Genomic DNA, 21,484 nt, shown 5'->3' on the forward strand with positions numbered 1-21,484 from the left:
TTCTCTGCCCTTCCTCAATTCAGTTTCAAAAACAAACCAGATACCTCCTAAAGTACTGATACCGTCACGTAGTAGCGAATACTTTTCAGTTCTCTTTCCCAAAAAAGGATACTATTGCCCCCACCCACATAACCCGCCTCACATTTCACCCCAAAAACATGACAAAGAGAAGACTTTTTTGTTTTTTTAAGGAAAACATATTTTGAGGAAAACCAAAGAAGACCAGTCATGGTCCTACTCAACCTAAACCACCAGTCTGCTGTCTTCCCAGGAACTCTAGATTCGTAAACTCCAGGTGTTTTATTGTATTTGCTTGAGCACGGGTAGCCTGAAACACTCACTTGTGATACGCACTGCACGGTCGTTTCGTAGGTCCTCTGTGTCCGGTACATCAAGATCCTCCAAAAAGTTGTACTCTGGATCGTCCTCATCATCGCCCTCATCTATAAAAGAAACCACAGGGTGAAAATACTGATTAAGTAAGAGTGTCTTTAAGGAAATCTGAATTGAACAAGTATCTCACATTGTAACAGATGATGAACATTCGCGGATTATCACCTGATCTACTTAAGGATCACTTCTGTAATGCAAGTAAATTATCATACAAGGGTGGAGATACACAAGACCAAACTAACACATTTGATGGAGCAGTACGACTCGTGGCAATTTTTGTAGACCTAGGCAGGACTGTTAACTACAGGTTAGTAGGCTGTGAAAACTGGATACACAAGTCTTCCAAAGCAGAGCAAGCTGTGGTTATCTTTAGCTTCAACTGGCGTATAACCAGCAACGTCCTACTGCAACAAGGAAAATCAACAATGCAATAAAGTGTGCAACAAGGTGTTTTAAAAGGCTCCCATGAGCCACCGAACTGATAAGCTTTTGGAGATGCACCTGTGGGCCACTGAGAGGTGCCAAGACCTGAGAGGACTGGGGCAGCATTCTCAGCAATCCCGGACGTAATTTTTTTTTACTGATCTCTACTGATGAAGGATAAAATTCAGAAACATGTGTCTAGAGACAATCAGCACTATCTGCACCAACACTGGTGAAAAACTGCAACTAATAATCAAGTAAGCACAAACATTGTAGTCCATTTACCATAATGCTAACAGGCGAACTATGCTGTGATGTGAGGCAGTGTACTCTCATCCCCCTGCAGGTTAAAAATATATATAAAAGTAACAGACACTGAACAACGAAACAGAAACATGTGGAACAATGAGCATCACTAAATGAAGTTCGAGCGCACAGAACAATCACAACTCATCCAGCCGGTAATGGTATTGTGCTCTCTACCAAGACAGTTAGCAGGAGGGAAAACAACAGCACCAGTGGAGCGAGCCAAGCACTCTCAATAAGATCCTGCCACGCTGCTGCACATAGGCCTCAACCACAGAAAATAGCAGTCCAGAGCGGAGGAACATAGGTCACTCAAAATCCATGGAGGCCATCCAAAAACACACCAGCACTACCAATGAGACGTTACATGATCAAAAGGGAAGAGATTAGCAACTTACAAAGGACCAATCAGAAGAAACAAGTCAAGATATGGTATTCTATGTCAGCCCAAGTGGGCAGGATCTATGGCATAGACTGGCATGGCAAAACTGGGCACCATACAAAGGAACATCGGGAACAAATTCAATGAAAAGACCTTTTCAAACATGAGAAGAAGACCTCTCCCTGACAATATTCATGGCTATGTAAGCATTACCCCGGCTCACATGGTGGGGTGAAACAGAGTAGAAAAGTCCCCAAGCTGTGTCAAGAAACCCCAAAGACAGACAATACCCCTCCAGCATCAGGGTACAGGGAAGGGTGGTGCAGAAAGGGAACAAAGCAGCCGCATCCTTATGGTCGAAGCCACAAACAACTGTCAATCCCAATACAGGAGAACCAGCAACTTTGTGTGTCCACTGACTGCTTGAGCAGAGTATGGCCAATTCTAAATACAATTAATGGGTCCATCACAGTCTACTTAAAAGGAACGAAGAGCTCCGAAGAGCAATAGCTAGTCTGGACACTTTCAGTTAATAAGTTGGTCATAACCTTTTCCACAGGCAGGGGATAATTCAAGATCTCCGCAGCCTTGTACATTGTCTCCTGGAAAGAAGAAAAGTCATCTGAAGGGAAACCAGTGGCCCATTTGAGTTCACAATTAGGCTCTGAATATCAATCCCTGGGGTCATGAAAGACCTTTTAACAATCTCTTTCTCCCTACAAAGATGACAAAGCAGAAACCAGCTCACTGAACTCATCCACAACCTCACAGACAATTCTTCAAAACAATAATGGATGAAGCTGGAAATAAAGAAGAGAAACCCAAGTACCTAAGCCTCGTTGGCAGAGCCTGATTAAACACCGCCACTTGAGCTGGGTCAGCACCAGATCCCACAAAAGCCAGAAATCGTTCAGAAGTACCGGGCATGCTGCTTACACAGAGCTAGTCACCACTGCCAGCTTTCTGCCCAGCCAGGCAGGACCTTAGGCCAAAGATGCCATCAAGGTCCGAGTCGAGGGGCAACTCAGAACAGACAACCTGCCCAGAGGTAGAGTGTGACCTCAGACAGAAGGGACATCTCTTAACCATATGGATGTAAAGGGACCGAAGGAAGGCAAAGTCAACTAGATTGGAGTCAATACTGGCCCCCATGGTTCATCGGAGGAACACATACCGTCCGCCGCAGCCAGCGAACACAGAAGTGTTAGCCAGCAGGGCCCAGAGGATAACAATGAGATAAATAACAAATAGGGCACTAGTAACACAAACAAAACTTCAGAAGAAAACTTCAGTGATAAGCACATCAGATCCATGTCAAAGGGGGCCAAACGAAGGCAACTGAACTATGTGGCCCAGGTGGCACCATATATGTCCCCATGACACAGCATCCCGGGATGTGTTGTTGATGTCAAGATGCTGCCTACTGACGCAGGCCACGTGTTGCAAAATTTCCAGACTCAGTTTGGTGCCTATTGGAGTTTTGGGAGGGAGATATCTTCAATTAAAAGTATTTTGCACTTGGAACGGAAGTTCTATAAATCAATATTGTAGTTGTGTGCGCACAGCCTTGGTTTCTCCAAAAAGTTTATAAAGTTTAGTGTGCACTGTGGGTTAGTGTGGAGTGTAACGCATTTGAGTTCTATAGTAAGTGCCTGATAGAAACAAGAAACCTAAGAGCAAACTTTGTTAACAATATTCATGACATAACACCCTCATACAGGCGGTAAATGTTATAAATAGTGAAGTAATACATCCCGATTTCCTCATTCATGGGTAAAATATCTCCGTGATGAGTTATTCATGACACACAGTTTTTTCACATTCCAGGTGGTTGTTCCCGGAGCAAGGGTCTGGTACCTGAAATGCATCGGAACATAGAATGTATATAAACCTATATGTGCAAGCAAACGCATGATGTAATTAAGAAGATAAGAAATTATTTGAATGAAATAATAAACATGAAGAAATGTTTTGCAAAGTAACGTGAAGAGCGAAATTTATTTTGAATAATTAAAACAAAGTAAAGAACCCACTGGGATCGAGCTGTGCCTGGGGGGACGCCCCCGATTGACGGGTATGCAAGATTTGTAAAATAGAGAAACTGCCAGAATTCAAACCCTACTAAAGTATGATTCCTGGCATAATCTGAAAGGCTAATATCAGAGCTTTTATATAATGAGATTTCTGCCATAATTTGTCACTGCGCTACGAGGCACCAAAGGGACAAGTGGATTTTTTTACAGGACAAGTAGATTTCTTAACCAACCTGCCCCGTGGACAAGGAGATATTATATTAAATTCCATACCCCTGGTGATGGAAAGTACTCTGCCTAGAAAGAAGAAGGTAGCAGCTTCTGAAATCTATCTTCAGCGCTGCAGTCTTCAGATTACCAGCCAAACCTTAACTGCTGGTTGTTGAGATGGTACATAGTGCAAGCCCTTGCTGTACCACTGTAAGTCTGCTAGTGGAGTGTGGGAGGCTACATATTTGGGGCAACCATGCCCGGTCCAAATTAATTTGGAGGATTTGGCAATATTCACTGCAAGGTCACACACATGCTCTTAGACATTCATATGAGAGCACCTTTACTGTTGCATGACAGGAGGGAACTTTCTTTCCATCTTATGCATTCAACGTCTTTTGACGGTCCATGGAGAGGGGTTCTGAGAGGCTCAGTGCACAAAATGAATATGCTACTTACCAGTATGCATCTGTTCTTGGCATGTAGGGCTGCTGACATTCATATCTGTGCATAGATCGCCGCCTAGTGTTGGGTCCGGATGATTGCACATTGTTGTCCTGGAAGAGTCTTCGAAGTATCTTGAGATGGGTGACTCCTCCCCTGGACCACAGTGCGCATGGGCATCCTCTCCATCCCCAGATTGTTTTTCGCCATTGTGGCAGTGATGGAGTAGGTACAGGAAGTGATGACCATGCTATACAGTAATTCTGAGAGCTGCAGCTGCGACAGGCGCCGGGGAGGAGGGTGGGCGATATGAATGTCAGCAGCCCTACATGCCAAGAACAGATGCATACTGGTAAGTAGCATATTCAGTTCGAGGCATGTGGGCTGCTGAATTCATATCTGTGCATAGAATACACAGCAGTACCTCCTATTAGCGGCGGCTACCCGTGCCAGCTGCAGCAGTCTGAAAACGAGTTTTGAGAACAGCCTGTCCTACAGCTGCCTGCTGTTTTGAGTGTACATCTACACAGTAGTGTTTGGTAAATGTATGTATAGTGGACCATGTGGCTGCTCTACATATTTCTTGTAAAGGAATGTTTCCCAGGAAAGCCATGGACGCCCCTAACTTCCGTGTTGAGTGGGCTCGTGGTGGAATCGTTAATGTGCGTTTAGCTTTTTGATAACAAATTTGGATACATTTAACGATCCATCTGGCTATACCTGCTTTGGAAATGGCGTTGCCTTTGTGTTGTGGAGAGAAGGCAACAAAGAGTTGTTTAGTCTTCCTAAAGTTTTTAGTTCTGTCAATATAGTACATGAGGGCCCTCTTTACATCTAGTGTGTGGAGCATCCTCTCAGCGACATTTTGTGGGTTTTGAAAGAAAACAGGCAGTTCAATGGTTTGGTTCATGTGGAACTGCGATATTACTTTAGGCATGAATTTGGGGTTGATACGTAGTACGACCCGGTTTGCGTGAACTTGTATAAATGGCTCCTGAATGGTTAGTGCCTGGAGTTCACTAACTCTTCTTAAGGAAGTGATGGCAACCAGGAAAGCCACTTTCCAGGTGAGGAATTGAATCTCACAAGAATGGAGAGGTTCAAAGGGTGGACCCATTAGTCTGGTGAGGACCAAGTTGAGGTTCCACACCGGTGCTGGGGGGTGCCTTGGGGGAATCACCCGTTTAAGTCCTTCCAAGAAGGCTTTGATGGCAGGCACTCTGAATAAAGAGAGGTGCTGCCTGTTTTGGAGGTAGGCTGCTATTGCTGTTAAATGGAAACGTATTGAGGTGTATGCCAGATTGCATCGGTATAGGTGTAATAGATAGCAGATTATGTTCTGAATAGATGCGTCTAGCGGGTTAATGTGATTGTTGTTGCAATAAATGACAAACCTCTTCCATTTGGCTGCATAGCAAGCTCTGGTAGTGGGTCTCCTAGCTTCCTTAATGATCTCCATACAGTCAGGTGGCAGGTTTAGGTAGCCAAACTCTAAGACTTCAGGAGCCAGATTGCCAGGTTCAGCTGTTGCGGATCTGGGTGTTGAATTTCTCCATGGTTCTGCGTCAAAAGCGCGGGTTTGATCCGCAGCCTTTGATGCGGCACCACGGAAAGTTCCAGAAAGGTGGTGTACCATGGCTGGCGTGCCCATGTTGGAGCAACCAGGATGAGTGTCAGTGAGTGCTGTCGCAGTTTGCGTGCCACCAGCGGTATCAACGGCGCTGGGGGAAAAGCGTACGCAAATCTGCCGGACCAGTTCATCCATATCGCATTGCCCTGCGACTGTGGATGTGGGAACCTGGCGGCAAAGCTTTGGCATTTTGCGTTTTCCCTTGTGGCGAATAGGTCTATCTCTGGATGACCCCACTGCTGGAAGTACGGTTGGAGTACTGATGGGTGTAACTCCCACTCGTGCATCTGGCGGCTGTGTCTGCTGAGCAGATCCGCCATTTGGTTGTCTTTGCCTGGGAGGTGTTCCGCCATGAGGAATATATTCCTCTGAATGGCCCACTTCCACATGCTCTGAGCCAGATGAGACAACTGTGGAGAGTGTGTTCCTCCCTGCTTCTGTATGTAGTACATGGCAGTCATGTTGTCCGTCCGGATCAACACAGCCTTGTTGCACAGGTGTACTTTGAATGCTTTCATTGCCAGGAAGATTGCCATCAGTTCCAGAAGGTTGATGTGCATCTTCTTTTGTTGTGTAGTCCATAGTCCCTGCACTGTGTAATTGAGTACATGAGCTCCCCATCCCTGGAGAGACGCGTCCGCTGTCAGTATTATTTGTGGAACAGGCTCTTGGAACGGTCTGCCCTTGCAAAGGTTTTGTGGATTCCACCAATGCAGAGAGTTGTATGCCCGACCGCTCACCAACACTAGGTCTTTCAACTGTCCTTGAGCCTGATTCCACGGACGTGCTAAGCACTCCTGAAGCGGGCGCATATGTAGTCTCGCGTGTGGGACTATGAAGATGGAGGAGGCCATCATGCCCATCAACTGCATGAACACTCGCGCCGGAAGGGAGTGTTGAGGTTTGAATTTTGAGATCAGCAGTGGCATGCTGTTGATTCTCACTAAAGTTGGCTGAGCTGTGGCAGCCAGAGTGTTGATTGTCGCGCCTAAGTACTGTTGTACGTGCGCAGGTTGGAGACTTAATTTTGGGTAATTTAGTGAGAATCCCAGATCGTGAAGAAGGTGAATGGTGTGGACCATGTGGGTGTCACATTGTTGTGCTGACTTGGCCTGAACTAGCCAGTTGTCCAAATAAGGGAAGACGTGAATATTTTGTCTTCGCAGATGCGCGGCCACTGTCGCCAGGCACTTGGTAAAGACCCTGGGTGCTGTTGTTACTCCGAAGGGGAGAACTTTGAACTGATAGTGATTCCCTTGAATGGTGAATCTGAGGTATTTCCTGTGTGAAGGGTGTATTGGTATGTGGAAGTATGCATCCTTCAGGTCTAGCGTAGCTAGGAAATCCCCCTGACTGAGTAGTGGGAGAACCTGTTGGAGGGTGAGCTATGGAAATGCTCCGATAGCATATATAGGTTTAGGGGTCGCAGGTCTAGGATAGGTCTGAGCGAGCCGTCCTTTTTTGGGATCAAGAAGTACAGAGAGTACACCCCTGTGCCCTGCTGGGCGGTGGGCACTACTTCTATGGCCCCTTTTGCGAGCATGGCAAGCACTTCTTGCTGGAGTAAATCTAAGTGTTCGGCTGACATAGGACGGTGCTTTGGTGGTATGTTGGGTGGAGTGGAAGTTAGTTCCAGACAGTACCCATGTTGAATGATGTCCCTGACCCACCTGTCCGTGGTGATGTTCTTCCATGCGGGCAGGAACAGCTGGAGTTGTCCCCCGACAGGTGTTAAGTGGTCGGGGGGTAGGGAGAGGGCGTCACTGTTTGTTTTTTGGGAGGACCTGGTGTTGCCATATCCACGTCCCCTGCCCTTCGTGCTGGATCCACGATATCCACCCCTGTTGTTTTTGTCGTAGGTGGTTTGTGTGCCACCTTTAGCATACTGTTGTTGTGACCCCTGACCCCTTGACGTTCCCCTATTTCCAGTGCGACGAAAGGAGCCACTACGAAAGTGTTGGGTTTGTAGCGCCCCCATAGATTTGGCAGTATCTGTGTCTTTTTTTATTTTCTCTAGGGTAGTGTCAACGTCTGGGCCAAATAAAAATTCCGTGTTAACCGGTAAGTTGAGGATATTGTTTTGGATCTAGGGTTTGAAGCCTGAGATGCGTAACCAGGCATGGCGTCGCAGCATGACACTTGTGTTTATTGCCCTGGCCGCTGTGTCAGCTGCGTCTAGGGCGCATTTTATGGACGCATTAGTGAGGAGTTCTCCTTCTCTAATGAGGAGTTCGGCTGACTCTTTATACTCCTCTGGTAGGTGTTGGAGCAGTGACTCGAGCGTGTCATAATGTGACCTGTCATAACGTGCCAGGAGTGCCTGTGTATTGGCAATGCGCAGGATATTGGCTGCTTGCGCTGCAACACGTTTGCCCGATGTTTCAAGGACCTTTGACTCTTTGTCTGGGGGAGGAGCATCACCAGTTGTCTGTGAGTGGGCTCTTTTGCGAGCGTTGGCAACCACCATAGAGTCTAATGGCAACTGACCCCTAATGTATTTAGGGTCACCAGGTGCAGGCTTATATTTCTTTTCAATCCTGGGGTTTAACACCCGGGCTCTTGTGGTGTCCTTGAAAATGTCTTTGGCAGGCTTCAGAACCCCTTTAAGCATGGGCAGAGTCTTGACAGTCCTTTCTGAAGATGCGAAAGTGTCAAGCAGGAAGTCCTCCTCAATGGCGTCAGAATGTAGCTCCACCCCATGATGAGCAGCAGCCCGTTCGATAAGGGCATTAAATGCGGCCGTTTCCTCTGTAGGAGACGTTTTAATATTGTAGAGTTGCGCATCCTGAGTATGTGGCGTGACACTTTGGTCTGTGGGGTCATCCCATGCCTGATCAGGATCTTGTGTTTCATCGGGATCTGCGTCCCCGGGGTAGATGGTATCGTCCCCACCATATTCCTGCATCGGGTCCGATTCAGAAGGGGTAGGAGAAAAGGACTGCGGGTCTAGTTGGAGGGGATGGAAGTGTTCTTGTAGCACTGGTTCCTGCTCCGCCGGTAGCTTGCGTTTAAGAGGAATTTTGTATGGCACCTCTTCCCTGACTGGCGTGATTTTGCGCTTGTGGAGCATGAGCCTGCCAGTGTCGGTGTCGATAAATTGTGGCCCTGAAGAGTCTTGTTCTGTTAGGCCAGAGGTGGTGGACTGTGTGTGGAGGACACGTGTCCGAATTTGAAAGAGTTTTGGTGCCGATGTCGGTGGCAGCCCAAAGGTAATGTTGGTGGGCTCCGAGTGCACTCTACAGGGTGAGGTAGTGTCGGGACCAGAGGTAGAGTGGAGGGCTACCCGGTCCCAGATACGTTGTAGAGATGCAGAGACCTGCTGCACAGCAAACTGAGATGGTGGTTTGGTGGGCATCTTGGTAGTAGGCGTGGAGGCCGACCCCGACTTTTTTGTCGGAAGGGGGTCACTGGTTTGAAGGGATGCATCGATAGTCGACGTAGTCGAGGACTTCTTCGGCATCGGTGCTTTAGGCGTCGACGTAGCCGAGGCGGCCATTTTGATTGCGGAGGTTACAGGCTTCGGTGTCGGCGCTGAGGGTGTCGGTGCCTTGTGGTGCCCGAGGGCGCGCTTCTTTTGTGCGTCGACCGCGTCTGCTGCGGTGACCTCGGCGCCGAAGTCTTTCTGTACGCGTTCGGAGCCGACGACTTTCTTCGGCGCCGGGGCAGTGGACTGTTTCGACGCCTTTGATCCGACCACCACCAGTTTCGCTTTCGATTTTGAAGGGACTGGAGCGATGGATGTGTTTGGGTTTAACAACCCGGTCGTCTTGGGTAATATTGGCTCTTGCATAGTGTTCGATGCCGGGCCGGAAGGCGGGGCCGAGGAACCATGGATTAGGTCTTGGGTAAGGCCCGAAGGCGATCCCTCGACCAGAGCCTGACGACTAATTTCGGCCTCCGTTTCGACGGATTGGCCTAGCTCCTCGGGAGAGCTGTCTTCTTCAGCCCCATAGGCTTCGTCGAAGTCCCCTACCTCGTCGACGGCTTCTTCACGTCGAAAGAGCTCTTCGTCATCGTCGTCCGATCGGGAACCATGCCCTGAAGCGGGGCTAGATAGTATTTCTTCCACGCTCTCGGCGTCCTCGTCCTCGGTGCTGAATATGTCGGTGGGTGCGGGCGCTGCCTGCTGCGCCTCGAGCCTCGCCGCCCGTCGGGTCCGTAGAGTTTTCTTGGATCGGAACCACGCGCAGGCCATGCATTTCGATTCGTCGTGATCCGGCGAGAGACATTTGTTACAGACCGGGTGGACGTCGATGTGAGGGTACTTGGCGTGGCACAACGGACACCTCTTGAACGTAGTTCTCGATTCCATCGTCGATCGAGCGTCGAAGTTTGGACCAATTCGGTCCGAAATTTGGAAGAGGGCGTGGAGCACTAGAACTAGTAGTCGACACCGAACGGTAACTGTACCGACGAAAACTATAGGCCTTTTGGCCTAAAACTAAGTATTCCGAAGTTGAGCTAAGATAGTTGCATCCGAACCCAATGGCGGAAAAAAACAATCTGGGGATGGAGAGGATGCCCATGCGCACTGTGGTCCAGGGGAGGAGTCACCCATCTCAGGATACTTCGAAGACTCTTCCAGGACAACAATGTGCAATCATCCGGACCCAACACTAGGCGGCGATCTATGCACAGATATGAATTCAGCAGCCCACATGCCTCAAACTCACAGATATTGGTGATTGTGCACTAATTATTACAAGCCCAGTCGACTTGTGTGAAATCAGCATACATCTTTTAAAGAGGTATTTGGCTGATGCCTCAAAGCAAATCATCTGGCAGCAAATGCACTTCTTCTACAGTAATCTCTTCTACAAATGAAATAACTATTCTGAGCTGATGAGAGAACAAAGGACATACTGGATGCCCAGCTTCCAAGGATGGACTTTGCACCTTAACAGTTATTACAACAAACTGCTCCCCCGCTACCCTGAAATGAGGCAGTTGTTCAGGTGGGCAACAAAGCAAATGGGAGACGAGTCCAAGAAACAGATGGAAATCAGACAGCTCCTCCAAAACGATAAATATTTAATTTAGTAAAAAAAAAAAAATTGAAAAGGTTTGACAAGTTCTTGAGACTTCACTGATTTAAAAAAAAATGAAAACTGTGGCTTCAGTCAGCTCTGCAAACAATGCAAATGTGTCATACATTAAAAAAAAACACTTGAGTACAAGTATCATGACGCAGGTTAGGAGTGGGCTGCCTGGGCCTTTTGTCAGACAACAGGCATAAGGACTAATGAGGCCGATCATACATTCACCGACGTCAGGAGCTTGTAACCAGAGAAGCCGCGCGTAGACAGTGCCGCTTGCTGCTCAAACAGAGCAGTCACGTAACAGATGGTCCAGGACGTTCAAATGCTTCACACATTGTGACCTACATGTACAAAACCCTGTGCATTTTTCCCCTGTTTTCCAGTTCACCTTGCTAAATTGCTGTTCAGACGGGATAGTTGATATTGGATAATACTTTTGTAATAGAGTTTCAGAGACAGTTTATATTAGTTCAATTCGTAGAGGGCAGTGGGTCCTCAGACCACAGAGCTCATCACTGTGTACCTCGAATATCGAACCTACGTTTATTATTATCGGATAGTCTCTGTTCCATAACATAAGTTTGCGTTCCATAATAATGATATAGAAATATAACTTTGTAAGAACACCCAGCATTTGCAAAATGGTGTCCCTGCTACCCATACCTTTAAGGGACAGCTCCTGCACTGAAAAAAACACTAGAAAGTGGCACTGTGCAAAAGATACATCAGGACGAGCACTCTCTGATCTGATGGACAACTGTCTGATCTTCCTGGTGCCCACAGTGAATTGCCAAATTGAGGGAGTGGTCTCTCACAGCAGCTTCCCCTTCGCTGACGGATACCACTCTCTTTCAGATGACTACATCCTATAAGAATCTGTGACTGCTGAAAGGGTCACAAACCACTGATGCATAATCCTGTGAGGAAATGGGATGCCAATTGTATGGCTTCTTTTTTTTACAATAAGCAAGGAATCGCTGTAGGAAAGGGACTCTTTTTTTATATGGCCACCCCCACTTTTTGCCTGGTATATGATGTGATTTTGACAGTGCACTGGGTTCCTGTTAACCAAGTCCCCAGGGCCAGAGCTCTTTCCCAAAACTGTACAATTATTCCCCCAATTGGGAAAACCTTTACCATCCTCTGTAAGTCGCACCCTGGTACCTAATGCCTAAGGTACTAAAAGAGGGTCCCTAAGGGCTGCAGCACAAATTGTGCCACCCTAAGAGACTCCTCACCAAGCACATACCAGACTACCATTGCAGGACGCATGTCTTGGTGAAGACAAGAGTGAAAACACATGTCGTACATCTCTGTGTGCCATGTATCCTACCACTGCATGTGATACATGAAAGTCACCCATACAGTAGGCCTGACAGCCCTAAGGCAGCACGCTTAGTACTACATATGAGGGCATACCTGCATGAACAGATATGTACCTGTGCTGGTCAATTCCATTACTGTCAGTACAAGTGACCAGGTAAGCCATTTTAGGACATGTGCTGGACACTGGTGAAAACTAGTTCCCCAGCTACAGGATGGCTTCACTGAAAATAGAGATGTTTGGTATCAAACATCTCATATTGGTAAACCCACACTAATGCCAGAGTCGGTTTTAACAATACATGCACTCAGAGGGCACCTTAGAGGTGCCAACTGAACACCTACCAGCCTCTGGTGTCCTTATGACTGGTTACTCCCAACCTGGCACCCGGGATGCTGTCCTGACCTCCTAGGGTAAAAGCCTTTTGCTCTCAGGAGACCCAGAACAAAAGCCTGTCCGGGAATAGGGTGCAACACCCCTTCCCACAGGATGACCTGCTGATAAGCCTCTTTGGGCCGGCAACCTTCAAAGAAGCTGCCGCCTTTGGAATGTGAAGCTGGCTCCCCCTAAAGGAGAGGAAGCCGCCCCCGGATCAGAGCCCCCTTGGCACCTGGACAGGTGGGAAAATTAGCTCGTCAGGTAGGCGTGCCACCTCCAGGCTAGAACCACCCCTAAGGTGGGCAACTGTGAGGTAGACACAACTATGCAGAGTTAGCAATCGGTGTGTTAGCAAAGTTAGGAACTCTGGGACAGGGTTATACCAACTTCCCACAGGAAGTGGTCATATAGGGGACATAGTGACTCCAATAGTCGGTAGCCCATTGGCTACTACTCTGCACTCCCCTAATGCCCCTAAATTCAGTATTTAGGGGAGCCTCTCGCACCAGAAAATCAGATCCTGCCGACCTGAAAGAAGAGGACGGACTTGCCCTCCAGCTGCTATCTCTCTAAAGCTTGGGAGGCAGTCCAGTACTTCACCCACGAACCAAGTACTCAAGTGAAGCAGCAGACCTGCTTCCCTGCACTCTAAAGGCAACCCAAGAGACCCGAGAGGACTTCAGACCACAAAAATCCGATGCCTAAAGACACCACTACACCCGTCGCTCCAAGCCCAAGTTGAAGTGGGCCAACTATGTCAGTGTGGTCCCCCAGCCCTCCGGGGACCAAGTCCACTGTGGTTTCGCCTCTCCTTGACTCCCCGACGACGCCTGCAGCCTCTGCATGCAGTTCCCCTCCACCGCAACTGCTCCTGGAAAGGAAAACCTGCCTCTGCACCCCTCGCCCCTGGGCCGTGGAGAGGTGGACTAAAGGTGTCCCTACATCCCTGAACATCATGAGTCCGAAGCCACCCCTGTTGGTTTAGCCCGACTTGGCTGCCAGTCAAAGCCTGCAGCCACTTTAAGCAAAGACTGATCCCTATAAAGTAACATTGGGCACCAGACGCTGTTTGCACCCCTGCACCCAGCTTCCTTAGTGCCGCTGGTGGTGTTCTACTGGTGCTGCTTTGAACCTTGTCCACCACTCATCTTAACTCCCGGAAATTGGTCCCATAAGTCGCTGTACTGTACCTCAATGCAGTGCTTGTTATTCCAACCATAGGATAACATTACACCTTCCAAAAATTGCACCGTATCAACTTTTACCTCATCTAATTGGCCCTGGTGACTAAATATATCTATATAAATACACGTGTTATTATTATAAATTGGTGTGGATCTCCTTATTGAGTTGTGTGCATCATTTATTGAATATTGTGTATATTTGCAGATATCGAACACTCCTCTCTGATAAGCCTAAGGCTGCTCGACCACACTACCTCCTAGAAGAGCACCTTGGGATTGGCCCTGTCCATTCAAAAGGGAATCCCTGGACTCTTTGTACGATATATCTTATTTTGATATATCATATAAAGAGCCAGCTTCCTACATTGGCCTTGCAATGAAAAGGCCCTAAAAGCTACTTTCGCCATTGCAGGGTTGGCTGTTCTAAAGGGAAAGCAATAGGATACTATATTTGCTCTAATAATTGTAAACTCCTTCTAGGGAATGGCTACAATTTCCTTTTTTTGACTTTTTGAAATATACATTACAAGTTCAATTCAATGGTGAAGTTGGATTTGTAATAAATGTTTTGGAAATCCCCCTTTCCTCTGTCTTAGGACTCCAGAGGCCTATCTGTTCAATTCCAACTGTTAACTGGCAGGTGATGCTTCCCATTGGTTAGGTGTGAACTGCTTCCAGACAGGGACAAACGGCTTTGGGTGTGTGGAGGTGTACTGATACCCTGGAAGGTTGACTGGCCGTGACAAGGAACTTAATGAACTTCATACAGTCCTCACCTATAACAGGCAAATGTTAGCTAACACTTGGGCAGGGCCCTTCTTTTGTCCCACCAGCCAGGCAGGCCTCAGAGTGGGCCTCTTTATGACATCAAATTCTGCTGGAATGCCACATCTTGCTTTACAAGTCTGCTGGGTTTTTCATATAAAACTTGGGGAACACTTCAAAGGGTGAAGACAGGATGCCAAAACAATTCTTGTATATCACATCTGGTTGCTGACAACTCAGCTTCGTTCTATCAGATTTGAGTCTTTGAGGTTACTGTGGGTAGAGGTGCTACCTAAAACTGGATTTTATTGTTAGAGGTATGGAGACATTACAGTGCTCAATTTGTAAAATAAGAACTGCCAGGGCCCTGCCCAGAAGGCCACTGCAGCTTGCATCACCCATTGCCCGTCAACTCTGCCAATGACGGTACCAAAACAACTACTAACCATCTCTCTTGCCTGCAAGTGCTATAGTTCAGATTATTCCATGTCCACAAAGCTAAAGGAATGGCTGGGGAGGCAGGTATTCATTTTTAGTGTGTATAGTATTAATAAACAACCGTTGTTCTGCTCATCTCTAAATTAGAGGAGCAACGCCACCATGTGGCAGAGTGTCATAAGTGTGGTGTTGACAATTAGGTGCTGGTGCCGAGCACCAGAAACCGTCTGCTCAAAGCACTGGGACACAAGGATTACTTTAGTACACTCCCTCAAACACCCCCAGACCTCAGTGTCTAAGATTTGACAATGCCTTAAGTGGGTAGTTAAAAGCCCTGGATACCTTTACCCCACTAGTTAGCACGTCCCCAGGGGCCATTCACACCCACTATCTCGTGCCAGGCACAAATATGGCACCTTTAGTCACCCACTTTGGAACACTGCTGGACATGTAGAAGATAAGACTAGGACTGAACCTGCTGTCTGAGATGTAAGAAGGGACCTAAAGAAAAAGACATGCTCTCCCCCTTGACCCCGGATCATAGGAGTGGATTCCAAGGGCCATAAGACTGACTTCCTGTTAAAGCTACAGGGACACAACTAGCTACAAGAGACCTTTGCCTGCAACTACTGAGTGGCAATTGGACTGGACCCTCCAGTCAGCCTCTGCCTGCCATGCTGTGCGTTTATAAGTGCCTCCCCTGAGGTTCTAGGGGGGCTTCAAAAGTGCACACCTGTGATGAATTGAGACTTAAAGGACAAAAATCAGAAGGCAAAATCTCTAACCAAGCCGTACCTGGTAAGTGTATCCGGCTTGCAGCAAAATCTGCCTAGGTGCAGTTCTACCATGACCATTGACTATCATTGGCACTTTGTACTTCTTGGTGCCATTTAAAATTTTAAATTATCAGACATTCAGGCCCACATTTTTGGTTTATGTCATTCTGCTTATTGTATTGTAATTGCATTTATATAGCGATTACTACCCCTGACGAGGCGTCAAAGTGCTTTTTCGGCGAGTGGCACGCTACTCCCGGACCCATAAAGGATTAGTGTTGCATTAGTATAGTGAAATATGAAAGTAATTAAAGTGGTGGATAGGTTAGTCAGTTATGTGGATTCAAAAGGATAGCGGAAGGATAGAAGAGGAAAAAAGGTTTGTATTTATATAGCGATAATTACCCGATTGGGTGCTGAAGCGCCTTTTTTCTTTTTTTTTTTTTTAAAAGTAGCACGCTTCTCTGGAAACCCATAAAGGATTAGTGGTAAATTAGTATGGTGAAACATGAAAGTAATTTGAGTGGTGGATATTAGTCAGTTATTTGGAGTGAGAAGGATAGCTGAGGGATAGATGGTGGAGAAAGGTTTGCATTCATATAGCGCTTGTTACCCCTGAAGGGGTGTTGAATCGCTTTTCTGGCGAGTAGTGTGCTACTCCGGAACCCATAAAAGGATTTGTGTTGAAAATTAGTATAGTGAAATATGAAGTAATTTGATTGGTGGATATGTTATTCAGTTATTTGGATAGAGAAGGGTAGCGGCAGGATAGAAGAGGGAAAGAGGTTTGTATTTATATAGCGCGTGCTACACCTGATGGGGTTTGAAGCGCTATTTTTTTTTTGGGTGAGTATCACGCTACTCTGGAACCCATAAGGATTAGTGCTGAATTAGTATAGTGAAATATGAAAGTAGTTTGAGTGGTGGATGTGTTATTCAGTTGGACAGAGAAAGGTAGCGGAGGGATAGACGAAGCAGCTATTTTTCTAATGCAGTTTGTGGTTTTTATTGCGCTGCATTTCATTTTTTTAACTGTTTTTAGTACTGCATAAACATTTTACACATTACCTCTAAGTTCAACCTGTCTGCTATGAACCATAGCTCCAAGGGGGTTAAGCGCAGGTTGATATAATGACTGTGAGAAAGTGTCTCTTTGAACATGATTAGCCCCCACTTTTTGCATGGTTTTGACGTGGTTTCGATTGTAGTGCACATGGTCCCTGCCAACCAGATCCCCTGTGCCAGTGCTTATTCCCTAAAACATACCCACAATTGGTACCTCTGTCCCCCACCAGTCCCTAGTAAATGGTACCCTGAGTACCTAGGGCCTGGGAGCTGCAGAGGGCCCCCTTAGACACCCCTCACTAGGACCATGCCACTGCCCTTGCAGCTTGCATGCTGCGGAGGTGAAAACGACGAAGCCAATATGGCATCCTGCCTGAGTGCCATGCCAGCCAGCACTGCCTGCAGTTATAGGGAAGTCACCCCTCTAGCAGGCCTTACCGCCCTAAGGCAGGCTGCACTATACCACAGGTGACGGCATATCTGCATGAGTAGATATGCCCCTACATTACTTAAGTCAACTCTTAAATAGTGTAAGTACCATACATATTAAGAAAGAAACTGAAGACTGACTGTAGGAGCTGAATGACAAAGGCGACCCAGTTCCTCTTTATTTTTCTGTAGCACTAACAAAACATGGTGGGAGGACGCGAGCTATAAAAAAAAATTGAATAACTTTCAAATAAAAACAAAAAACACAGTTAGGTGAGAATTAAGCCACTTCAAAGAGAAGATCTTGCTAAACTATTTGGAAGCAAGATAAAGCGTGTTTAAGAGTATCCTATTTTAACACATGACCAACATGTGTATCTTAGCCTCACCTCCACTCATTCAACACTGATTCACAGCCAAGCTAGGCATGATAGAGGATAGCAGCCTAAACCAACCACATGTTGCTAACTGCTTCTTTTCCCCACGAGTGTTGTTGTAAGTACTCAGTAGCCCATGCAGCGCTGAAGCACATAACCCTAGGTCTGGCTCTATTCAGCCGTCATATTACAACCTGTTATACCATTGCTTCAGCAGTTTTCCAGAAGCAAAAGCTTTTATGTCTTAATTACATTTTGGAAGCAAGTGATTCATTATCTAATGAAAATTCTGAGAAACTCCAGCCCTGGGTGGCGAACGTGCAAAGTAACACTGATGCTGCTGAACACCACGAAACCAGAGCGGACGACTGGAAAATTAGATACAAGGGAATCTAAATACAGCAGAGAATACAGTACACTAGAAGGATTGTGAATGTGAGGGATGCGTTCTAAACAGGTTCCTGTTCCCTAGAGAGATAGTGTAAACCACTAGAATACACGCACAGGGGGATGAATGAAGTTAACATAAAAAATACAATTATTCTTACACATGGAAAAACTGTTTGTTTCTGAAAAACGTTCTCGTGGAGAAAGCTCTGGGCCCTCAATCTTAAACAAATAAATGGCTAAAACCCAAAACATTTTTGCTGTCAAAAAGCACACATTGCCATAGTAGTCCGGCACTGAAGGGAGCTACTTTGTGTAGGGATAGGCACCTTGTGAAAGAGAAGAATGCTGTCACTCATAGTGAAGTTAGCCAGTGACTGAAGTGGGCTGACCAATTGCCACATGCATTATAGGATCAGAAAAAAACTGAATGACAAAATAACAGACCACTGGATGAAAAGGGCTGGTGAAAGCCCCTACGTACCCTATAAGCATCTGTGTGTGGCATTTAGTGCTCTAGATTCACATGTTTAGCATAAGTCAGCCATTTAGTGTTGGGATTGAAAGTGTGCAAGTTGTTTTTCTTTAAGAAGTATTTCGAGTCACAAGGTATAGTGACTTCTCCCCTTGCTTAAAGTGCAAATGGCCCTAAACTCCACTTTTAGATTGTTGTTCTGCTTGGCAGATGAGGATGGAGTGTAAAGGATGATGTATCCTACTGAGAAGACCATGATAGTATAGTGTAATGTATTTAATTGGAACCCATACAGATTGGTGGGGAGGAGGGTGGGTGCATGTGAATCTAAAGCACTACATGCCTCAAAGAGATGCTTACGGGGTAAATAACATTCACCGTTTGATGGCATGTGTGGCTGCAGATACACATGCTTAGCATAAACTGTAAATCAGTTCTCCTCCCAAAGCGGTGGCTAATTTGTGACGGGTGTATTTGCTCGAAATAATGTACGTAAAACCCCTTGGACCACATGGGCTTGTTGACGGGCCATGACATCCACACAGTAAAGTTTGGTAAATGTGTGCAGAGTAGTCCATGTAGCTGCTTTACATATGTTAGCCATGGGTATGTTTCAAACGAAAGCCATAGTAACTCCTTTTGTGAAAGTAGAATGAGCTTATGGGGGAATAGAGAGAGTTCTTTTAGTTTTTGCAGAACATGTCTGGATGCATTTTACCATCCATCGTGGGATGCCCGATTTAGAAATTGCCCTCCCTTTGTGCGGTTTGTTTAATGCCAGAAAAAGTTGTTGTGTTTTCGTGAATGGCTGAGTTCTATGAATATAGAACATTATTGCCCTTTTCACATCTAGAGTGTGTAAGGCCCCTTCCGAAACTGAATCTGGTTGAGGGAAGAATACGGACACCTCAATAGGTTGGTTTAGATGAAACTGGGAAACCACCTTAGGTAGGAATGTTGGGTTGGTACGTAGTACAACTTTGTCCTTATGAAGCAGAATGAATGGTTCTTCTAGAGCTAATGCCTGAAGGTCACTAACACGCCTGAATGAAGTGATTGCAATGCGGAATGCAACCTTCCATGAGAGGTATTGGAGGGGGCATTTATGTTGAGGTTCAAATGAGGGACCCATTAACCTACTTAAAACAAAGTTGAGATTCCAAGTTGGAGTTGGTGAGACTCTAGGCGATAGAACTCTTTTGAGCCTCTGTAGAAAAGCTTTGATTACATGAATCCTGAATATAAAGGTGTGCTCTCTATTTTGTAGATATGCAGCCACTGCAGTGAGATGTATTTTTATGGACGTGAACAAATATTATCTTGAGGTTGCAGTTAATGGGTCACTATTATATAAATGGAAATAGTGGGCAAACATTTCCACTTTGCTGCGTAGCAGGCTCATGTTGTAGGCCTTCTGGATTCTTTTAGAATATCCATATATTGGTTGTCTTACCGCTCCCTGATTCTGTTAGAAGGTCCTGCCAGTTGGGAAGTTCCTAATGTGGGACTACTGATAGCTCTAGTAGTGTGGTGAACCATGGTTGTCTGGGCCATGTGGGAGCAATCAGGATGAAGGTTAGAGATGTCTGTCGAAGTTTGCGGACCACAAACGAAAGCAGGGTGGGTAAGCGTATGCAAATGTCCCTGACCAACTAATCTATGGTGCATTGCCCTTGGAATGAGGGTGTTGAAACCTGGAGGCGAAGTTTAGACATTTTGTGTTTTTGGCTGTTGCGAACAGGTCTATGTGTGGGTGACCCTATTGACGAAAGAATGGGAATAGTACAAGTGAGCTGATCGCCCACTTGTGAACTAGTTATTGCCTCCTGCTGAGGAGATTTGCAAGTTGGTTGTCCACACCCATTGTGTACTGCGCTAAAAGGTGAATGTTGTGCCAGAGAGCGTATGCCCAATTGTTTTGGGCTGGATGAGACAGGTGAAGTGATTGGTGCCCCCCTGTTTTTGCAGATATTACATGGTTACATAGGCTCGTTCAAAGCATTCGATGACACTGTTCGTTTACAGAGACTAAAATGCCAAGCACTTTCAATATACAGTTGGCATTCATTGACTTTTTCTAGCTCAACACACAGAAATTCAGGTATTCACAAAAAGATAAGGCAACCACCATGGATGACATCCTTCCACTTAAAACACTCCTATCAAGAAATTAAATTTGGAGTAGCTAAAAACTGGGTGAACATGCAAAAGGCAAAACTCATTTTCTAAGAAATCTTTCCGCAAATTCCAGCAAGCCTGGGTGCCATCATTCCCGGTGAAATAATTAGCAAACCAATAGTACCTCAAATGAAATTTCAACATTCAACGAGTAACTCCAATTGACCTTTTGTCTCTGCCGGCTGAGCCTTCCATCTTTTAGATCTGTGAGTTGGCCACCGCCATGTGTATGGAAATGGGCCTTGATGCTCACTGCAGTGTGACCAGTCTGCCCTCACTTTAATTACACACACAGTAGACCGAATATGCGAGGCACCCAAAACTCACACTTCAATCAAAATTGTATCCACTGGGATTCAGAGAACAGAAAAGTTTGGGAATGAAGTTAAAACTGAATGGGAGTTTGTAGTGTGCTGTGCTCAGTACAACAATGGGACGTTTACCACGTTTTGCTCATAAAACTGGATACACAATGGGGACAACCCCTAAACTTCACAAAATCTGGAATGTTCCTTCAGCTTTGAGGGAACCTTTAAGAGGAGCACTGAAACGTTTGTGTGACCCCCGTGGTGAAATATCCAGAAGGCCCTTCTACACAATTACAGTGCCTTACAGAGTGAATTAGATAGAGCATCTCAGCCATGCGGTCTCGTAACGGTGAGAGACTGTTACTATAACATTTTGTGACCGCCGGTTAGCATTTGGGCATAGACCTAATAGCACTTTATAAAGTGAATTTGCTGTTTGTCAAGTTGGGGATGCCCAAGTTGGGGAGATTGTCACATAGTCTCTTGTGCATATGCAAGTCAAGAATGAGTACCTGTAAAGGGATCTACAGTGATAAGTAA

The 21,484-nt window shown here is 46.2% G+C and overlaps 1 protein-coding gene across 3 annotated transcripts in view; it reads right to left on the reverse strand.

Annotated features, from left to right (window-relative positions):
- Nucleotides 1–21,484, reverse strand: part of GON4L (gon-4 like) — a 246,766-nt gene that overhangs the window by 160,916 nt on the left and 64,366 nt on the right. For all 3 annotated transcript variants that reach the window (XM_085639371.1, XM_085639370.1, XM_085639369.1), the window contains one exon: nt 342–443. In XM_085639371.1, coding sequence (XP_085495497.1) covers nt 342–443 — 102 coding nt within the window. The remainder of the gene's footprint in view (nt 1–341; nt 444–21,484) is intronic.

The sequence above is a fragment of the Triturus cristatus genome, chromosome 12, assembly GCF_964204655.1.
Source record: "Triturus cristatus chromosome 12, aTriCri1.1, whole genome shotgun sequence".
Taxonomy (NCBI): Eukaryota; Metazoa; Chordata; class Amphibia; order Caudata; family Salamandridae; genus Triturus; species Triturus cristatus.